General features: G+C 52.1%; 1 protein-coding gene across 1 annotated transcript in view; it reads right to left on the reverse strand.

The window, feature by feature from the left end:
- FMNL3 (formin-like 3) overlaps positions 1 to 17124 on the reverse strand; it is a 49183-nt gene that overhangs the window by 6668 nt on the left and 25391 nt on the right. The window contains exons 2-14 of the mRNA XM_012654087.1: positions 15815 to 15898; positions 13688 to 13768; positions 13333 to 13409; positions 10095 to 10178; positions 7193 to 7345; positions 5822 to 5930; positions 5568 to 5644; positions 5136 to 5229; positions 3641 to 3715; positions 2314 to 2424; positions 1859 to 2008; positions 1307 to 1408; positions 48 to 327 (exon numbers count right to left, since the gene is read on the reverse strand). Coding sequence (XP_012509541.1) covers positions 48 to 327; positions 1307 to 1408; positions 1859 to 2008; positions 2314 to 2424; positions 3641 to 3715; positions 5136 to 5229; positions 5568 to 5644; positions 5822 to 5930; positions 7193 to 7345; positions 10095 to 10178; positions 13333 to 13409; positions 13688 to 13768; positions 15815 to 15898 — 1477 coding nt within the window. The remainder of the gene's footprint in view (positions 1 to 47; positions 328 to 1306; positions 1409 to 1858; positions 2009 to 2313; positions 2425 to 3640; positions 3716 to 5135; positions 5230 to 5567; positions 5645 to 5821; positions 5931 to 7192; positions 7346 to 10094; positions 10179 to 13332; positions 13410 to 13687; positions 13769 to 15814; positions 15899 to 17124) is intronic.

Below are 17124 nucleotides of genomic sequence, written 5' to 3' on the forward strand. Positions count from 1 at the left end.
TGAAACTGCCCCTGCCAGCCCCCAGGGGCCATAGGAGTCGTGGTTACCTGGTAATGGGGGAGGTGGAGGGGGCAAGGGAGGAGCCGGTGGTGGAGGCAGAGGCAGGACCTCCTCCGGGGTTGGGTCTGGAGCCAGGATGTCCAGGTCGGAGGGTGGCATGCCCTCACTCAGCTCCGTGGGGCCTACTCTGGCCAAGGCCTCACTGCCCATGGACTCCAGGCCCCGGGCACTTGGCTCTAAGCGGCATCGGCGCTGGAAAGCCTCCTCCTTCTCTTTAATAAGTCTCCTCAGGGTGTGCACCTGGTGGTTCGTGTTCTCATATGTCTCCTGTGGGCAAACAACACCATTAAGGGGAGAGTGGGCTAAAGGCACCGTAGTCACTGCCCCTAGGACTGAGAAGTCCTACCCAAGGATCCTCTCCATTAGGGTGCTCAGAGTGGCAGAAATCCACGTCAGGGGGACGGGGAAGCTGCAACGCAGCAGAACCAGAGGCAAACAGAAGAACCGGCCTGCTTCTCTGGCACCCTGGAGTGTCTTCCTCTCTGCTCCAGCCTATTCTCACTGCACAGGCCCCTCAAGGCCAGAGAAAAGGTTGCCCCTGTGAAACTCGCCTTGACCCACTGTCAGTCTGACACAGCTGCTGTCTCCATAGCCCTTTGGGCTTCATTTTGCTTTTTTGTTTGGCCTTGTATGATTGCTCAACTGGACAAGACCCTATGGACAAGACCCTGTCTCACTCATCTCTGTATCCTCCGCAGCTTCCCATACAGTGGTTAGCAGGGGCTAGGCAGATAGATACTGAGCTCCACAGAGCTAGCATACATTATAATCTGGAAGAAAAGGTAGGGTCGGAGCACAACTTTATCACTAACAAAGAGTTAGATTAGAAGGCAGAGAAGAGACTGAACTATGAGGAGCCCCTGCTCGCTCAATTAGGAAACCTGGTGGACATCCTAATCAGCAGAGCGCCTGCGTTACTCTGACTGCTTGGGAGGCACGGCTGGGGGAAGCACGTGGAGGTGCAGGGGCACAAAACCAATAGTGTGGGCTGCGGGAGGAGCCTGGACTGGGACTCCAGAGGGGCCCGTGAGGGCCCCATCTGCTCCCACCCTTTTCTGGGTATTTCTGGCTCACTCTGGCTTCAGCTTCCCTCTCCAAGTAAAAAATGGGGTAAAATCATCATCATCTGAAAGCCTAAAGGGTGAATCAAGATCTGAATCTTAGAGGACTTGACATGACTGAAGAAATAAAAGCAAGACCCCAAGGCCCTGGAGCCCAGGGACTGCCTTCCCCAGAGCACACGCACCTTGATGCTCTCTAGTTCCTTCTCCCGCTGCAGGAGCTGCTTCTCTAGCTCCGCCACCCGCATCATGTTCTCATTCTCTAGGTCCAGAAGTTTCTCCGTGAGCTGCAGGACAAGAAGGGCAGGCTTGGGGCTGGCCCTAAGGCCTGGGCACCCAGCACAGCCTGAACCCCAGACATGACCTGGGCCCAACATCCCCATGCAGGGCCCCAAAAGCAGCGTGGTCAGGTCAGGCTCCCCTACATCCCACTCACAGGCCCGGGCTCTGATATCATGTGAAACAGCAACAGATACAAGGCAAATGGCCACATTCTGACTTTCTCAAGCCCAAGGCCATGCATGTCATGCCAGCCCTGGAGGTCAATGTGTGTTCTAATCGGTGGATGATTCAGTAGCTCCAGCCAGAGTATGCTCTAGAGAGCCCCGGTTGGAGCTAACGTCTCCCCAGGGCTCAATCTGGAGGTAAGTGGGTCAGCTCAGGATTCCTGGAATTCAGACATCCCCATCTTCCCCTACCCTCACCAGTGGCTCTGGCAGGCAAGGAGAACCACCTACATGGGACACATGCTCCTCCAGTTCCTCCACCTTCTCCAGGGCTACATTCTTGGTCTCAGCATCCTCCAACAAACCCCCCACGTCAAACACGTTGTCCAGGTATGCCTGAATCTGCACCTGCAGCTTCTCGCTCTCTGTGTGCCTTGACTTCTGGGGGAAGAGCAAAGACAGTGGTAACTGGGGAAGCAGGCACAGGATCAGGGGAACCTCCTGAGATAAATTTAGTCCTCTTCACCCTTCACTATCACTTCCTAGAGCGTTAAACCCAAGGACTTCCTGCTCCTGGAGGTGCCTGACTGGGGAGTCATCTGCAAGGGGTCCTGAGTATCAAGCCACAGAAGACAAGCAGGGTTCCAGAAGCATCAAGGACTAGGCACTTGTGAAAGAAAAACCCTTTGTGATATGGCTAAGCTGGTCCTCTACCCCAAAGCGCCTCATCCACCCAAACAGCTCACCTGAAGGAACTCCTCTAGACCCAGCTTGGTAAACTCATACTGCAGGTGGACTCGGAAGTTCATGTCCTCCACGGAGTGCACCACAATGTTGATGAACTGCATGCAGGCCACCTGGAGGAGAAGCAGCCCAGCGAGGCAGAGACAGAAAGCAGAGCAAGACACAGGGAGGATAGGCGGCTGTTAGAACATTATCATCAGCTGGATAATCAAAAGGAGTGAATAAAAAAGTTAAGTTTAAGGCCAGGTGTGGTGGCTCACACCTGTAATCCTAGCACCTCGGGAGGCCAGTGCGGGAGGATGGCTTGAGCCCAGGAGTTCAAGACCAGCCTGAGCAACATAGCAAGACCCTGTCTCTACAAAAAATTGAAAAATTAGCCAGGTGTGGTGGCTCATGCCTGTAATCCTAGCACTCTGGGAGGCCAAGGTGGGAGGATCACTTGAGCTCAGGAGTTTGAGGTTACAGTGAGCTATGATGATGCCACTGTACTCTAGCCTGGGCGACAGAGCAAGACCCTGTCTCAAAAAAAAAAGTTAAGTCTTTATGGGGTAATAAGAGTGTTTTAACTTCAAAAAAGGTCAAATTTCACATTCAGCGTATAAAGACAAGTAAATTACATGAAAAACAGATGTAAATGAAGACACAGCGATCCGATTTCCTTTGTACCTCAGCAGGTATTTCTTGAGACAACCCGACCTAGCTGCAGACACTGGACTGAGGGGAAGAGAAGTTAGAGGAAGAGCTTAGGAAACAGAAGGCAGTTCAAATAGGATCGAAATCAAGGACAAAAGGTGCTCAGAAAAGAAGAAGTTAGATCTGAGATACAGAAATGACATTGTCCTGAAGTTTCTAAGAGCTCTCTGGGGTGTGTGGGTGGACAAGGAGCATTTATGAGTAGAGAGAATCATTCTGGATTCCACATGGAACATCAAGATAAGCTGTTGGGGCCAAGCGTGGTGGCTCATGCCTGTAATCCTAGCACTCTGGGAGGCTGAGGCGGGAGGATCACTTGAGGCCAGGAGTTCGAGACTAGCCTGAGCAAGAGCGAGATGCCCTCTCTATTAAAAATAGGAAAATTAGCCTGGCATTGTGGCACACGCCTGTAGTCCCAGCTACTCAGGAGGCTGAGGTAGGAGGATTGGTTGAGCCCAGGAGTTTGAGGTTAAAGTGAGCTAGGCTGATGCTATGGCACTCTAGCCTGGGCAACAGAGAGAAACTCTGTCTCAAAACAACAAGAACAACAAAAAGATATGCTGTTGGCCTGGCCCCTGTTCTTGAGTAGGGCACAGCACTGCTGGGTGTGTGCCTGACCCAGGCTCAGTTCCTCACCATGAAGTCGATGTTGCTGTCCTCATTTCGGAAATACTCCATCAGCTTCTCAAAGCGGTGTAGCTCCTTGCACACCTGTATGAGCAAACTTTCTCAGTGAAAAGATCTGCCCCATGCAGAACTCAAGCCTCTGAATCCCAGGAATGTCACAGCAAAGCACTGGTTCAGACAAAGTTTAATCACAACTCTATCTATAAAATGGGCCATTCTGGACACTATAAAAGAAAACCTGGGACCTGAAATCTGGTTCGGGGTCTCTGGCTCCCACCACTGGCTGAGGGAACTCAGTAAAGCCTGTGCCCTTAGGCCGGCCTTTAGGTACCTCTGGGCATAGGCCAAGAAACACAGGGATCTGATGCTTCTAAGTTACTGAAGGAAGGAGGGAAGGAAGGAGGAAGGGAGGCAGGTCCTGGCTGAGGCAGGAGGCTGAGGTCCTAGTGGGGACGTAGGGGAGGGGCCAGTGTGCAGGAAAGCCCTCTCTGAGAGGGGTCCAGAGGCTCTTGTGAGCCTCTGGGCTTCACGGAGGAAGCGCCATTTCCTGGCTTGAACAATGGACGCCAGGGAAGAGGTCCAAAGAAGAGGAAGGGGTGGGACCAGCAGCTGTGGCTGGATGTCGAAGAATCCTATTCAAGCAGATAGAGGTTCCAGAGCCAGGCCCAGAGGCTGGGGAAATTCCACATAGGAGCTACCTTTCCCCTTACCAATAACAGCCAACAACCCAGGAAACATCCTTGCACACCTTCTCCCACTGCAAACACATCTGCTTTGGGTTCTACTAGTGGGCTCATCGCATCCTACTCCCACCTGGGGAGTCTCTTCAAGTATAGACACCCAGCCCTGCAGTGGGTCCAGGATGGGACACAGGGATCTGTACTTGCAAGAAGCTCCTCAGGCAGGTGATTCTGATGCATGACCAGATTAGGACCACTGGACTGTAGCCCTCGGCTATCTCAGACTATAGCTGGCCAGTCGGAGGTTTCCCAGCACAAGATCACAAAATCTAGTAAGACTGAAGTTCTGGTTTTGCTTTTAAAAACTGTGACAATTGGGTGGGGGAGGTGCACACTGGGTCATGCCTGTAATCCTAGGACTTTGGAGGGGCTGAGGAAGGAGGACTGCTGGAGGCCAGGAGTTTGAGACCAGCCTGGGCAACACAGCAAGACACATCTATACAAAGAATAAAATACCATCCAGGTGTGGTGGCATGCCTGTAGTCCTAGCTACTCGGGAGGCTAAGGTGGGAGAATTGCTTAACCTAGGAGTTTGATGTTATAGTGAGCTATGATTATACCACTGTATTCTAACCTGGGTGACAGAGCAAGATCCTGTCTCTTAAAAAAAAAAAAAAAAAAAAATGAGGGATGGGGGAGGCTGCTTAGCCAAGCACTGGGATGTTAAACATCACTGGAGACCATGGGAAATGGTGCTTACCTACCTGGCTCCCCAGTCTCTCCCCCAACACATACATACACACACGTGAAGACAGCAGACTGACCTCTTTGAAATTGTCAAAGGCAGCAAGGATGATTTCGTGACCTCCCCGCACCAAACACACAGCTGCCAGGAGCTCCAAGACAAGGGCTTTGGTCCTAAGGGGTGAAGAAGGAAGATAACACTCTGGCTCCCCATGATGACAACCGCACAGCTCACTCCCACGACAGGGGAGTAGCTTTGGAGAGTGGAGATGGCCTCAATGGTAGGGGAGGGTGGGTTTGGGGAAAAAGGCAGGAGCAGGCAGGCTTGCTCCCCCACTGAGCTGTGCAGACAAGGGAAGCCAGGAGCATTTCTCCTCCAGCAGAGGTGAGGGGGCCAAAGCAAGGCTCTGACAGGACCCAAATCCAGGCAGGATTTCTTGTCAGGGACATGGGGAGCCCGTATCTCCAGAGCCCTGAGCAGAGTCGGGAGGAACGGGAAGGAAGGAACGCACCTTGGATTCTTGTTGTTGAGGCTGAGTGCAATCTCATTGACAGCATGGGGGTGGGACATGACCAGGTTGAATCCGTACTACAAGGGAAAGGACAGAAGAAGGGGACCTTGATGGTGGAGAAGGGAGCGCCCAGCCAACCCTGACTGCAGGCCCACCAGCAAATCTGTCTCTGACAAGCTGCTGCCCTCCTAGCTCTGCTCTTCAGCAGATGTGGCAGAAGAGGTAGAACACCCATGGCTAGCGCCGCCCCTTACCTGATAGTTCATGATGGCTCTGAGACAAAGGATACAGACGTGGACGTCATCCTTCTGACTCACCAGGCGGGAGTTCTTCAGGGCCCTGCGCCCAGGGAGAGTGCTATACCTGGGGGAGACGGGCCAGGCAGTCAGGTGGGAGCTGGGGCTGCTGGTGCAGTGTCTAGGAGTGCTCACCATCACCCAGACAGCAAGCTGCCCCTTAGCAGCAGCAAAAAAGGAGGAAAGAGAACCTTGTACCAATAGCCAAGAGAGACAGGGTGCAGGAGGCAGGGTGGTCAGCCTGTTTTCACCTCCCTGGAACAGGCCTTTGTCAGCAACTACCCAGGATCCCAGCTTTATACCTAGTGCCCAAACCGTGCTAACCCTAGAGATCCTTCAAAATACAACAGTAGTTGTATAGGCCTTCCCACTTCTCCAGATGGCTCCAGAAAGGTGTTCATCTCAGCCTTCCCTCTTTCCACTTCCAGCTGCTGCACCTTCTGCACAATCTGTGGGGCAGGAGCATCTTGGCTCTCATCCCACTTCTGTCCCCGAAAAGGCAGAGCACATCCCCACAGGCTCTAAGAAGGCCAGGGGGCTACATCTGGCTTTGCACTGCCCCTCCACCCTCTCAATGATGTTTCATGAAAAGAGGAAGAAGTGATTATGAGATCTGCCCATGCATGACTAGAACGATGAACAATGTCCAAGGGACAGAACCCAAAGGAGACTGAATGAAAAGCATGGCCATGAGAGACAGAGACCAAGGAAAGGGCCACAAGACCCAAAGGAAAGCCTTGAGGAGGAAGGGTCTCTGAGAAGTCATCCGGTTCATCCGCCTACCTCTAGATAGGGTGGCTCTTAAGACACTGCACACAAATGAACATGCTGCAGTCTTGGATAGAAATGGTTGGAAGGAAAAAGCAAGGGGAGGGGGAGGGGCAAGCACGCTGGGGGAGCTGGTCTCCGAGCAGCTGGCGGGGCAGAGTGAAGAGCCAGAGGGAGAGAGAATGAGGGCAGGAGCTGGACCACCCGGTGAAGAACAAAGGCCAAGGACCTGTGTGAGATGTGCCCTGCTTGAGAGGCCCGGGAGGAATGGCAGAGCGAGAGTGAGGAGTGGAAGGGCCCCAGAGAGGGGTGAGGAGCCGGGACAGCCAGAACCCCAGGTGGGGGTGGGCACAGCCGAAGACCGTGTACTTACCCAGGACAGACTGCTGGGCAGAGTCAAGGAGACAGAGAGGACAGACCAGAGACAGACTGGCAGGCAGAGGGCAAGAGAGCTGAGCCTGGAAGCGAGAGTGGAGGGAGGAGCATGAGCACTCACCGCTGTACTGAGACGGGAGACGGGGCGGGGGCTGGGGACAGGCGGGCGAGCGAGAGCACACATACCGGAGCACAGACTGGCGCGCAGAGCGAGCGAGGCTGTTGGTGAAGGGGGCCGACAGGGCACTGGGCGGCTGCAGGTCCTCGATTGACCTGCTCCAGGACCGGAGCTTGTCAAATGCACCATCGTCACCACTCTCCAGACCCTCAAAGTCAAACCTGGAGCACGAAAGGACACACGTGCGCACACAGAGGCACATACATAGGAGAAATTCAGTGCCAAGCCCCCACCAGGTGAGCCTGCCCCTACCCTTCAGGCCTCTAGGGCAACAAGAAGCAAGGGCAGCAAGGACAGAAAGCAGAGCTGGGCAGCAGAGACCCGATCCTGGTCGGGAGAGCCACCGACATGGAACAGGGGCAGAGTAGGCACAGGCAGCAACCAGGAGGCGGATCTGAGGAGATGGGACGCTGACAGAGGCCAACTCCACTGCTCCCCACTGGCCAGGCAACTCCAGGAGGAATGGCTACCCCAAACAGCTGGGGAGCTGGTAGTCTTTGCATACTCCAAGCCTTGATGGGACATCTCCAAGAAGCTGTGGCTCCCTGCGAAGGCTGCCCCTCAGAGGGAGTGGTAGGGAACAGGACAACTGCAGGTCTTGCTAGCTGGCAAACAGCAGCGGCCAAATGGCCTCTCAGTGCCCTGAGGGAGCCCAGTTGGCTCTGGGTTGGGCAGGACTGAACAGAAGGGAGAGGTGGGGTCCTGGCAAACCCAGCGTGGGATAGTCCTTGATGTTTAGGAGGGGCACCACACTGCCCTGTCCTAGCACTGGGTTTTCATGACCAGGTTCTCTATGGTTCTGGCTACTTGAGCTTTCTAGATTTTTTAGGTCTAGATGCTCATTGGGCTTCCCTGGGGGAAGACATCGCAGGTTTAGATTGTGGACTGGGGTCCTGCAGTATAGCCCCTATAGGAGTTGGGATGGTTTCTCTGTTTCTCACTTACTGCTTCTGGAACCAGATGTCTCCCACCACTAGCAGTTTGTGATTGTGGCCAGGGCAAGGAGGACAGCTGAGGTCACAAACCCACAGGGACTTCTCTTACACATCCCCGCTTCAGGATACACCCCTCTGAGAAACAGTCCCCTTCTCCTGTCCTGCCCTCTTCCCCCATGTAGGTCACTAAGGACTGAGGGAGCATCTGCCACAGGCCCTTCTCCCCCAATGAGCTCAGACTTGCACAGCCCCAGGGTCAAAGGCACAGAGCCTGAGGCTTTCTGGAATATGAAGGGATATCCATAGATGCCAGCATGTTCCGAAGGAAGTGGGAGCAGGCAGTGCAGTGTTGACGATCGGGGGGTGTTTAATGGGCTCTCCTATAGACCTTAGAGCAGTCTTCCTCATAGGGAAACAGCTTGCTGGTGGCTTCCCTCCATCAATAATAGCACTGTATCACCTAGCACTGGTGTAGGCAGTTTACAAATAAATGCCTTCACTCAAACTCTATTTGGCCTCACCCTCTTCTTCTCAACCCTTCCCAAACACACATTCTCTCTCTTCCTCCCAAAGTCTTTCTTTTTAAAACAGTCAACGGTACTGCCATGGACACTACAATACTGAGGTTCCAGTGTATTCTTGGTTTAGAGCAGCTGGGATTTGTTTGTTTTTCAAATAAGAGAGATAGGCTTATTTGGAAAAAACGATCTCCATCTTTTTAGTATAAAAGCTCTGAATTTAAAAAAAAACACTTCAGCAAATGTTTTTCATTTCTTTCTATAAAAAGAGTGGTTTTTTAAGGGCTAGGAGGATCACTGGGTATGATTTCTACAGGGAAAGAATGGGGAGTGGGCCACTCTTGGTTTTAAAAGAAGATGACCCGGAAAAGGTGACAGAGAAGCCAAACACAGGAAAGGCATTAGTTCAGACTCCAAAGGAGATGACACTCAAGACCTGCTAGACAGAGCACAATGGCTAAGGGGGCAAGACAGTAATAGGAACAGTGGAGTCTAGGTTAGGGCCAAGCCTCAGGACTGAGGGATTTCTGAGGATGCTGGGGAAACTAGGAAAACCACGGGCACACCAGGAAGACTGGCCTTCCTAGGGCATCAGTCTGAATGTGTTGGTCACCATGTTTGTTATCATTATAATTCCTCTTTCCATGTATTCAGGTAATTATGGTAGGGTAAACCACCTTGAAAAATAATAAAATTAACCATAAAGCTGCTACCACAGTATAGACCTAGAATGTTCAAAACATATTAGGGTGCTTTAACACACATCATCATCTAATCCTTACAACAACCCTGGAATGTGGATCGCCCTTCATAGAAGACGACATAAACTTGCTTGAGGTCAGACAGTAATGACAGAACTGAGACCCAAATCCAGTTCTGTATGACTCAAAAGCCCTCACTCCTTCCACGACACCATGCTGTCTTTCCTGTGCTAACCCATTTCCGGATGCCTCCAAGCCCCCAGACTGCTTGAAAAAGTCTCCTCAATGCTTCATTTTTCTGTTCAGGTCAAAAGGTCATGTTCACTTCTTCTGGGTTCTTCAATAATGACCAGGGGCAACCCTCTCACATCTGGAGACCCAAAGTTGCTTCTTGAAGACTCAGTTTTGCAAAGATCAATGAATCCCATCAAGGCATCTCTCCCAGAAGCCAGACCATTTCCTTGGATTGCTTGCAGCCTGGCATTTGGATACTCTGGGTTCTGATTCCAAGCTACCTTTCCAAAGCTCTCTCTTCTTGCTCCCCAAATGCACCTTCTACTCCAGCCAACAGGCACTCTTCACTGGTCCCTGGACACCCCCATGGCTGCCTGTCCTCTTTCACACTGCTGCCTGGCTCCTCCCTCCCATTCTGCAATTCCCATTTCCATCTTCACTGTTGAACTCTTACCCCTCCTCATCAAAGCAGAGTGGAACTCACCAACTGGCCGCCAGCCTTAGCCCCAGGGTGATACTCACATGACAGAACACTGGGCAAAGGACAGGTAATCCACCAGCACATCCAGGCCTTTGTTTTCATCATTCAGAAACTCCCGCACCCACCTGCAGATAAAGGAAACCCAGTGAAGGGGATCTGCTAGAGTGGCTCAAGGGTGAGGAGGGTGATGGGTCTCTGACCCAACACCAATTTCTCCTGTATCCTTCTGGAACCTAGCACCAGGCTAGGAAAATTCTGAAGATCAAAACACATGAGAGATCCATTTATGGTCACATCACCGGCCTAGATGTCCCCTAGGCAGGGGAGCCAGGGATGGAGAAAGTACAGGCCCTTCCAAAATCCCTCGCACTTCATCTAGAAAGTGCTCCAGCCAAACGAGCTTTCAGGCACTCACTCCTTACGGGCCAGTGCCCCGGCTCAGTCATCTTCTGTACCCCCCGCATTGCCTGTGCTCAGTGTTTGCTGGAAGAATTGGGGAGGTATCAAGAACATTCACCACAGGCCCACGTGCAGAGTCGTGCTTGACTGACGTCTCAGCCTAGATACAGGCAGGAAGGGTCAAAGACAGCTCTGGGATAGAGGCACACTGGGCCAAAGGGCTCTCCACCATGCCCAGGGAAGGAGTTTGGGGAAGCAGTGAGCAAACAGGGATGTATAGGAGCTCTGTGTTTAGTCAGAGTAAGTTCAGTAGAACTGGAACAGGCTTGGGGAACAATCAGAAACTCAAGGAACTCCAGAATGGCTGTGACCACTTGCAGCCAGACTGAGGACTTGGGCCCCTCAGTCAGGAAGGCAGGAAGGCAGACGAGAAGGCCCCCAAGGACAATGTCAGGGCATTTTCACCCTTCTGCCTTCAATTCTTTTGGGCTGACATATCCCTGGAATGAAACTCAAGAGCGAATCTAGGGGACTGTTACATGACAGGCTCGTTCCACAGGAGAGGGAAAACCCTCAGTATGAAACCCTTACTCTCCAGAGTGCTCTACTCCTTCTGAATGTTGGGGGGTCTTTACAGGCCAGCTGTGCCCAAACTGCCCTGCAGGGCAGCTGCTCCCACAGCTAGAAAACCAGCACCATGTCGGCCGGCCACACCCCAAGCTACGGAGGGACGTGGGGGCCAGAGCACAGGCCCGGCTGAGATTTGGCAGCAGGCTTTGGCTGAAGCTGACTGACACTGGAGCTGCCTGAAGTTAGCTTCCTCTCTGGGGGCCCGACAGGCCTCCTGTTTCCTGTCTGTCTGCTCTCCAGCTCCCCACCCCCTTCTCATTTCCTGTCTGAGTCTGTACTGCTATTTCAGGATCTTGACACTTTGAGGAGAGGTTAAAGGGCACTTAGGCAAGGCGGAGAAGCCAATACAAATCAGGGAGAGAGGAGGAGCTGGAGAGGCTCTGGAATCCCACTTCCCAGCCCGCCCCACTCCAGAGCCTGAGCTCCTGTCTGCTGCCCCTGCACACCCAGCTTCTGCGGGCCCTGGTTATGACCAACACAGGACACTCCACTCCCCACCTTGCCCTGGGTTCCTATCACCCTGAAGCACCACACGCCAGCCTGACAGTCTGACAAACTCTTCCTGCTCGGAGATCCAGGAAGGACGCTGGCCCTTGCACATAACTCTACCCAGAGAAGCCTCAGTTTAGATGGCAGCGCTTCCTAAAATGCCAGGCACTAAGCTATCCCCTGGGAACCAAGGACCAGGTTCAGACCTCTAACTTGTGTGCCAGCTGCAAAGAGGCCCTGGGCCTGGGAACCATGCTGCTCTGGCCCTAGCTCCTGGCTAGCAGCCAGAGGGGCAGGCAGCAGGTAGAGGGGGCAGGCAGAAGGGACAGTCACACACTGCTCTGTGGCTGTCTCCCAAGAAGAGCAGACCTCATCCTCACCCCGACTACAGCAGGACTTAAGGCAGAAGACAGAAGGGCTGAAAGGAAAAGAAGGGCTCTGTGGAGGAACACGGGGTGGCAGGTGGTGCTTGGGGCTGCCATCGGCGTCACTCTTGCCCTCACACGCAGGGCAACTGAGAAGCCTCTGCCAGTTTGTCCTTCCATGAAGGATTTACCATACAAAGGTGGGGGCTTGACCACACCTTTCCCAGAGGCTTGGCTTGCAATGTCTGGTTCACAGATGAGATATGGAAGCCACCAGAGCACAACTCCCAAGGCCAGGAACCATCCCTTTCCTGTTCTCTCCTATGCCATTTCCCTTGTGACTGCTGCCGCAGCTGGCTACATGCCGGTGTCCCTTCCCTCTAAACAGCTCCAGGCAGGCTCACCCTGGGGGTGGACAAGTAGGTGGCTGCTGTGACAGGAGGGGAAAGGCTGATATGTCATTTGGCTCTTTTCACCCTACTCTCAGGAAGACCAGGAACTCCCCACCCCAGCCCGGGCTCCGCTCCTCACTCCTGTAAGCTTGACATGCATGCCAGGCCCCTGCCAGGTCCATGATCCTGTCTGCAGTTCTACGTCAGGTGTCCCTCACTGTCCTCTCTGCATGTGTACACGTGCGTGTGCACGCACACACACACACGCTCTTTCTCTCTCTCTCTCACTTTCACTACACGTACCCTTGCTGGTTATGGTTTCATAAAACTAAGGCCACTGCCCTCTTTTGCTGTACCTCACGCCATTAGCCCTCTGCCTGTTCAGTAGTTCCTGGTTCCACAGGCAGAGATTGGAAAGAAAGACACAGCTCCTAGGGGCCCTGTCGATGGGTTGGCAACACCAGCCTGTGAATCCAGAAAACGTTCAGCTCCTGCCCTTCTGCCTCGCATCTTCTTTCTTGGTATTTCAGGAAGCTGCTTCTGCTCATGAACTAAGATTGTCATTTCTCAAACAAGCAAATAATGCCCTGGGCACCAAAAAGTCCACAAAGTTACCAAATAGGAACGAGGTCTCAGTTGCTGTATGTTGCCCTCCCCGCCCCCGCCTTCTCTGGGCCTCGCTTGGCCTAGCACCAGGCCACAGGCAGACTCCAGTCTCAGCTGCTGTGGGAATGTCTCCCACTCAAAGCCACAGGCTGAGGACCCCACGAGAGGCCCCCGGCTTGCCAGAAGCATCCAGTCAGCAGCTGGCAGGGCTGAGAGGGAGGAAAAGCCAGAAAAGGAACAGTCTGAAGCTCTGGAAAGCCAGAAGCCATTCAAGAGGCAACTCTGCCCTGTGGCAGGGAGCATGAAGGACAAGCCATCCTCAGAAGACACCAGATCCTGTACAGCCACCAACCACCCGGGGCCAGGTTAGGAGGCCTCAGTGGCCAGATCCAACTCACCCAATGTGGTTGGTGCGAAGTGAGATCTCCAGCTCTCTTAGTACTTTGGTTGACTCCTGCACTCTCCTCCTGAACTTCTGTAAACATGGAATTTTCTGTCACTGATGGAGGGCCCCCAATCCAACTTTACAGTACAAACAAAAAGGGTAGAAAAGGAAAAGGAAGGGATACAAGAGAGCAGTTACAGACTCCCCCTCAGTCACTGGCCAGCCACTCCGGGCCCCTGGCCGCAGAACCCAGAAACGCAACTCCCATTGCTCAGAAACAGATTCTGAGCCACAAGTCAAAGGTTGCTCCCAATCCCCACAGGACTATTGAGGGCAGCAAGACGGGGCCTCTCTGCCCCATACTTCACCTTCCGAGTTACACTGGGGTCCAAGAAGCTCTGGAGTTTCTGGATGTAAGTGTGGGGAGGATTCTTCACCTGGAATCGTTCCTGCAAGGGAAACATGCATACGTGTACACACATACACGCCCAGATACCCGACGACTACCCTGAGAAGTGGGGCACTCATAGTGTTCAGTGGGAGGGGACAGCCTCCCAAAGTTGTCACCAGGCTCTAAACATCACCCAAACCCTTCTATGACATATTATCCCCAGGTGTTTCCCATCTGTTGACATCTTCTCCTCCAATTAGTGCTCCCTGAGCCTAAAATATTTTTCTATGTCAAAAGTTATTTTAAGGGCCTGCTGCTTGCTAAGAAGATGCAGGGATTACAGATCTGTGAACAGTACCCAAAATAAAGATATGGTTGGGAAAGGCTGCTCACTGCCTGGCCAACTGATGGACAGGGATCAGAACGGCCAAGGGGAGAGGTGCTTGGCCTCACAGAGTCCAGCTTTCTCAGCCCTGAACCCTGCAGTCAGGACTGGCCTGGTTTTGCAGCATAGACACAGCTCAGGGCTGCAAACACACTTTCTGCTTCTTGCCCAGGCCCCAAACCCCAACAATCCAAAGCAACCTCAAATGCTGACAGCTACTTTCAGCAAGGCAATCCCTCAATCCCCTTCTACACAGGCATAAGACCGGGTCCTCTCTATGTTGGCCCAATCCCTTCAACTTACTAAGAAACTCAGGGAAAATCTCTAAGCACTCTGGCCCTATAAGGGCCATCACCAGTAAGCTATCTGAAGAGCTGGGGGTGGAGGGGCTGGAAAAGATCCAGGAGAATGGTATAATGATAGAATGTTAGAAGATAGAACCTAAAAATAAATGAAAGAAAAAAAGAAAGGTTTGAGAAAGAGCTGAAATTATGTGACCTAGAAAAGACTGAGAGATTATCAATTAAAGAGCCTTAATACCAAAGGGCTACTATTCTCCAAACCCCAAGCAGGTGCTAACCAGCCTCTCCTACTGCAGAACACAAGGACATGGGTCTCAGCTGGAGAGGAAGGGACTTGGACTAGGTCTAGGATCTCTGAAACAAAATCCCAGCTCGGGTCAAGCAGCGTGCCCCGGGGAGGCCACGGAACAGAACCGCTAGCACAGACTTGGCATCTGCTGGCCCGAGCCCCGCCCTGGCTCCATCACTCACCAGCGTTAGGCAAGTTGCTGAGCCCTGGATTCTTCACCTATAAAATCCAACAGTGCCCTCCTCGGAGGGTTTTTGCGAGGATGAAATGAGATATTTCAGTATATGTACAGTATTGGTCCATAATAAGCACTCAATAATCGTTAGCTATTATGATTTTGTTCAGGGCTTGAAAAGAAAGAATAACATTGTTCATGATAAAGCCTCCATGGCAAAGTGCTGCGTACACACACAGCCCACACTCTGTGCCAGGTACTTCCATACCTTTCAAGAGATAAGGAAGCAAAAGCCAACTCTCCCAGCCCTGCAGACAGGCCTGTCTGAGTTCACAGACTTATGACTTGTGATCTTCATATGTGTACAGGGGAAAGAGCCAGGTCGTAGGTGTTAGAAGATCTCGATTCTGAGCAACGATCTCTATTCTCCTCCAGCTCTAAACACTACCATGCAGGGAGAGCTTCCGGTTCTTGGCTGTTCTGAGATCTGGGAACAGAGGAACTGGGGCTTCTCAATCCTAAAGGCCTGTAGTAACGAGAAACACCCTGCTATGTGCCAGGTCTGGGGAAGAGTAACAGATGAACGGTCCTTTGGAATACCCTGCCGGGCACAGCCCTAACTGGGGAAAGGCAGACACAGGCTCTGCTGGGAAAACCACCAAACTCCACAGCCGACCGACCCTACACTCCAGACCTACACAAACCACCTTCATGCCGCTGCCCACTGGTAGAAATCAAGACAGGGCTTGGCAGGAGCTACAGGGGAACGTGGCCTACCAGCTCTGTCTCTGTCATGAGAGTCCTCTTGGAACAGAAAGTGAGCACAGACTGAGGCCAAGTCCAGGCCAGGGTTCCTCAAGGGACTCAGGGCTGCAGTCAATGCCTTCAGCCCTGCTGCCTTGTCCAGCCCAAGACACACTCCTCACCTTTCTGCCCTTTCCCAAACCCCGTACCTGGTCACAGATCAGATCCCACTTCTTCTCGTTGTCATACTGCCGCAGGAGCCGGGCCTTGTCGGGAGGCAGGTTCATGGAGCTCTGAGGAGAGAATCTGAGTCAACAGGGCTGAAACCACCACCCACCTGGAGGAGAGAAAGGCCACATGCCCATACCTTTCCCTCTCCCGGGCCCTCAGACTTCACCTGACATTCTGTTGCCGAGAAGGGAGGCTTGGAAAAGCGGGACAGTTCTGCCTTCCTATTCAGTTGAGTTTGGTAGAGCAACATTTTCCAAACCACAGGTTGTGAATTCAATTTAGTGTATCAAGATTAACTTTATTTTAAATGGACATGAGCAGATTAAAATAGAATAGAAAATACCAGAATTCATCACAAGTATGAAATATAAATGTTTCATGAAGCATGTTTCTTTTATATTTTATGTACATATACACATATATGTCATACACATAGGTCATGCTATAAAATGTACTTCTTAACATGAGATGGGTCAAAAAATTTGAAAACCACCAGTTTAAAGCAGCAATTTTTTTTCAATTCACCTTTCCCCCATGACTTTCCTGTGCCACACATTTCCATGGGTGAATCCTTAGCCACCCACAGCCTCTGTAGATGCTGCAACTCTACCCCTCCTCCCCAAATCAGCATACAAGTGATAGATGGACATCAGCATAAAGATAACTGCTCAAATTTTTTTATGAAAAAATTCACAAAAATCAAGGACTTTAATTATTAGTAGCAAATTACTTACAACACACCTCCCAATTAATTAAGACACAGCAAAGTGTCCTGACCCCTTGTTGAAACACTCTGACATAGGACACTGAAGGACAAGACCAGGAGTCATTTTATTTTATTCACTACTGTTTGGTGAATGAATAACAAATAAAGTGTGAGCAAGTGAGTGAGTGAAGCCAAAGGCATCCATGCAGCCCCGCCATGGCTACCATGCCAGGACACCTTCCCGCCTTTATCCCCACCCAGCCAAGCCTGTCTGCTCATCAGTCTGGCTGCCTTTGTTCCAGGTCACAGCCCTTGCCTCTAACGGCAGTCTGACACTTTTTTTTTTTTTTTTTTTGAGATAGAGTCTCGCTCTGTTGCCTGGGCTGGAGTGCAGTGGTGTCACTGTACTGTGACTGAGCGGTAGCTCACTGCAACCTCAAACTCCTGGGCTGAAGCGATCCTCCTGCCTCAGCCTCCTGAGTAGCTGGGACTACAGGCATGCACCACCACACCTGGCTAATTCTTCTATTTTTTGTAGAGATGAGGTCTCGCTCTTGCTCAGGCTGATCTCAAACTCCTAAC

The sequence above is a fragment of the Propithecus coquereli genome, unplaced genomic scaffold (assembly GCF_000956105.1).
Source record: "Propithecus coquereli isolate 6110/MARCELLA unplaced genomic scaffold, Pcoq_1.0 Scaffold111, whole genome shotgun sequence".
NCBI classification, from domain to species: Eukaryota; Metazoa; Chordata; class Mammalia; order Primates; family Indriidae; genus Propithecus; species Propithecus coquereli.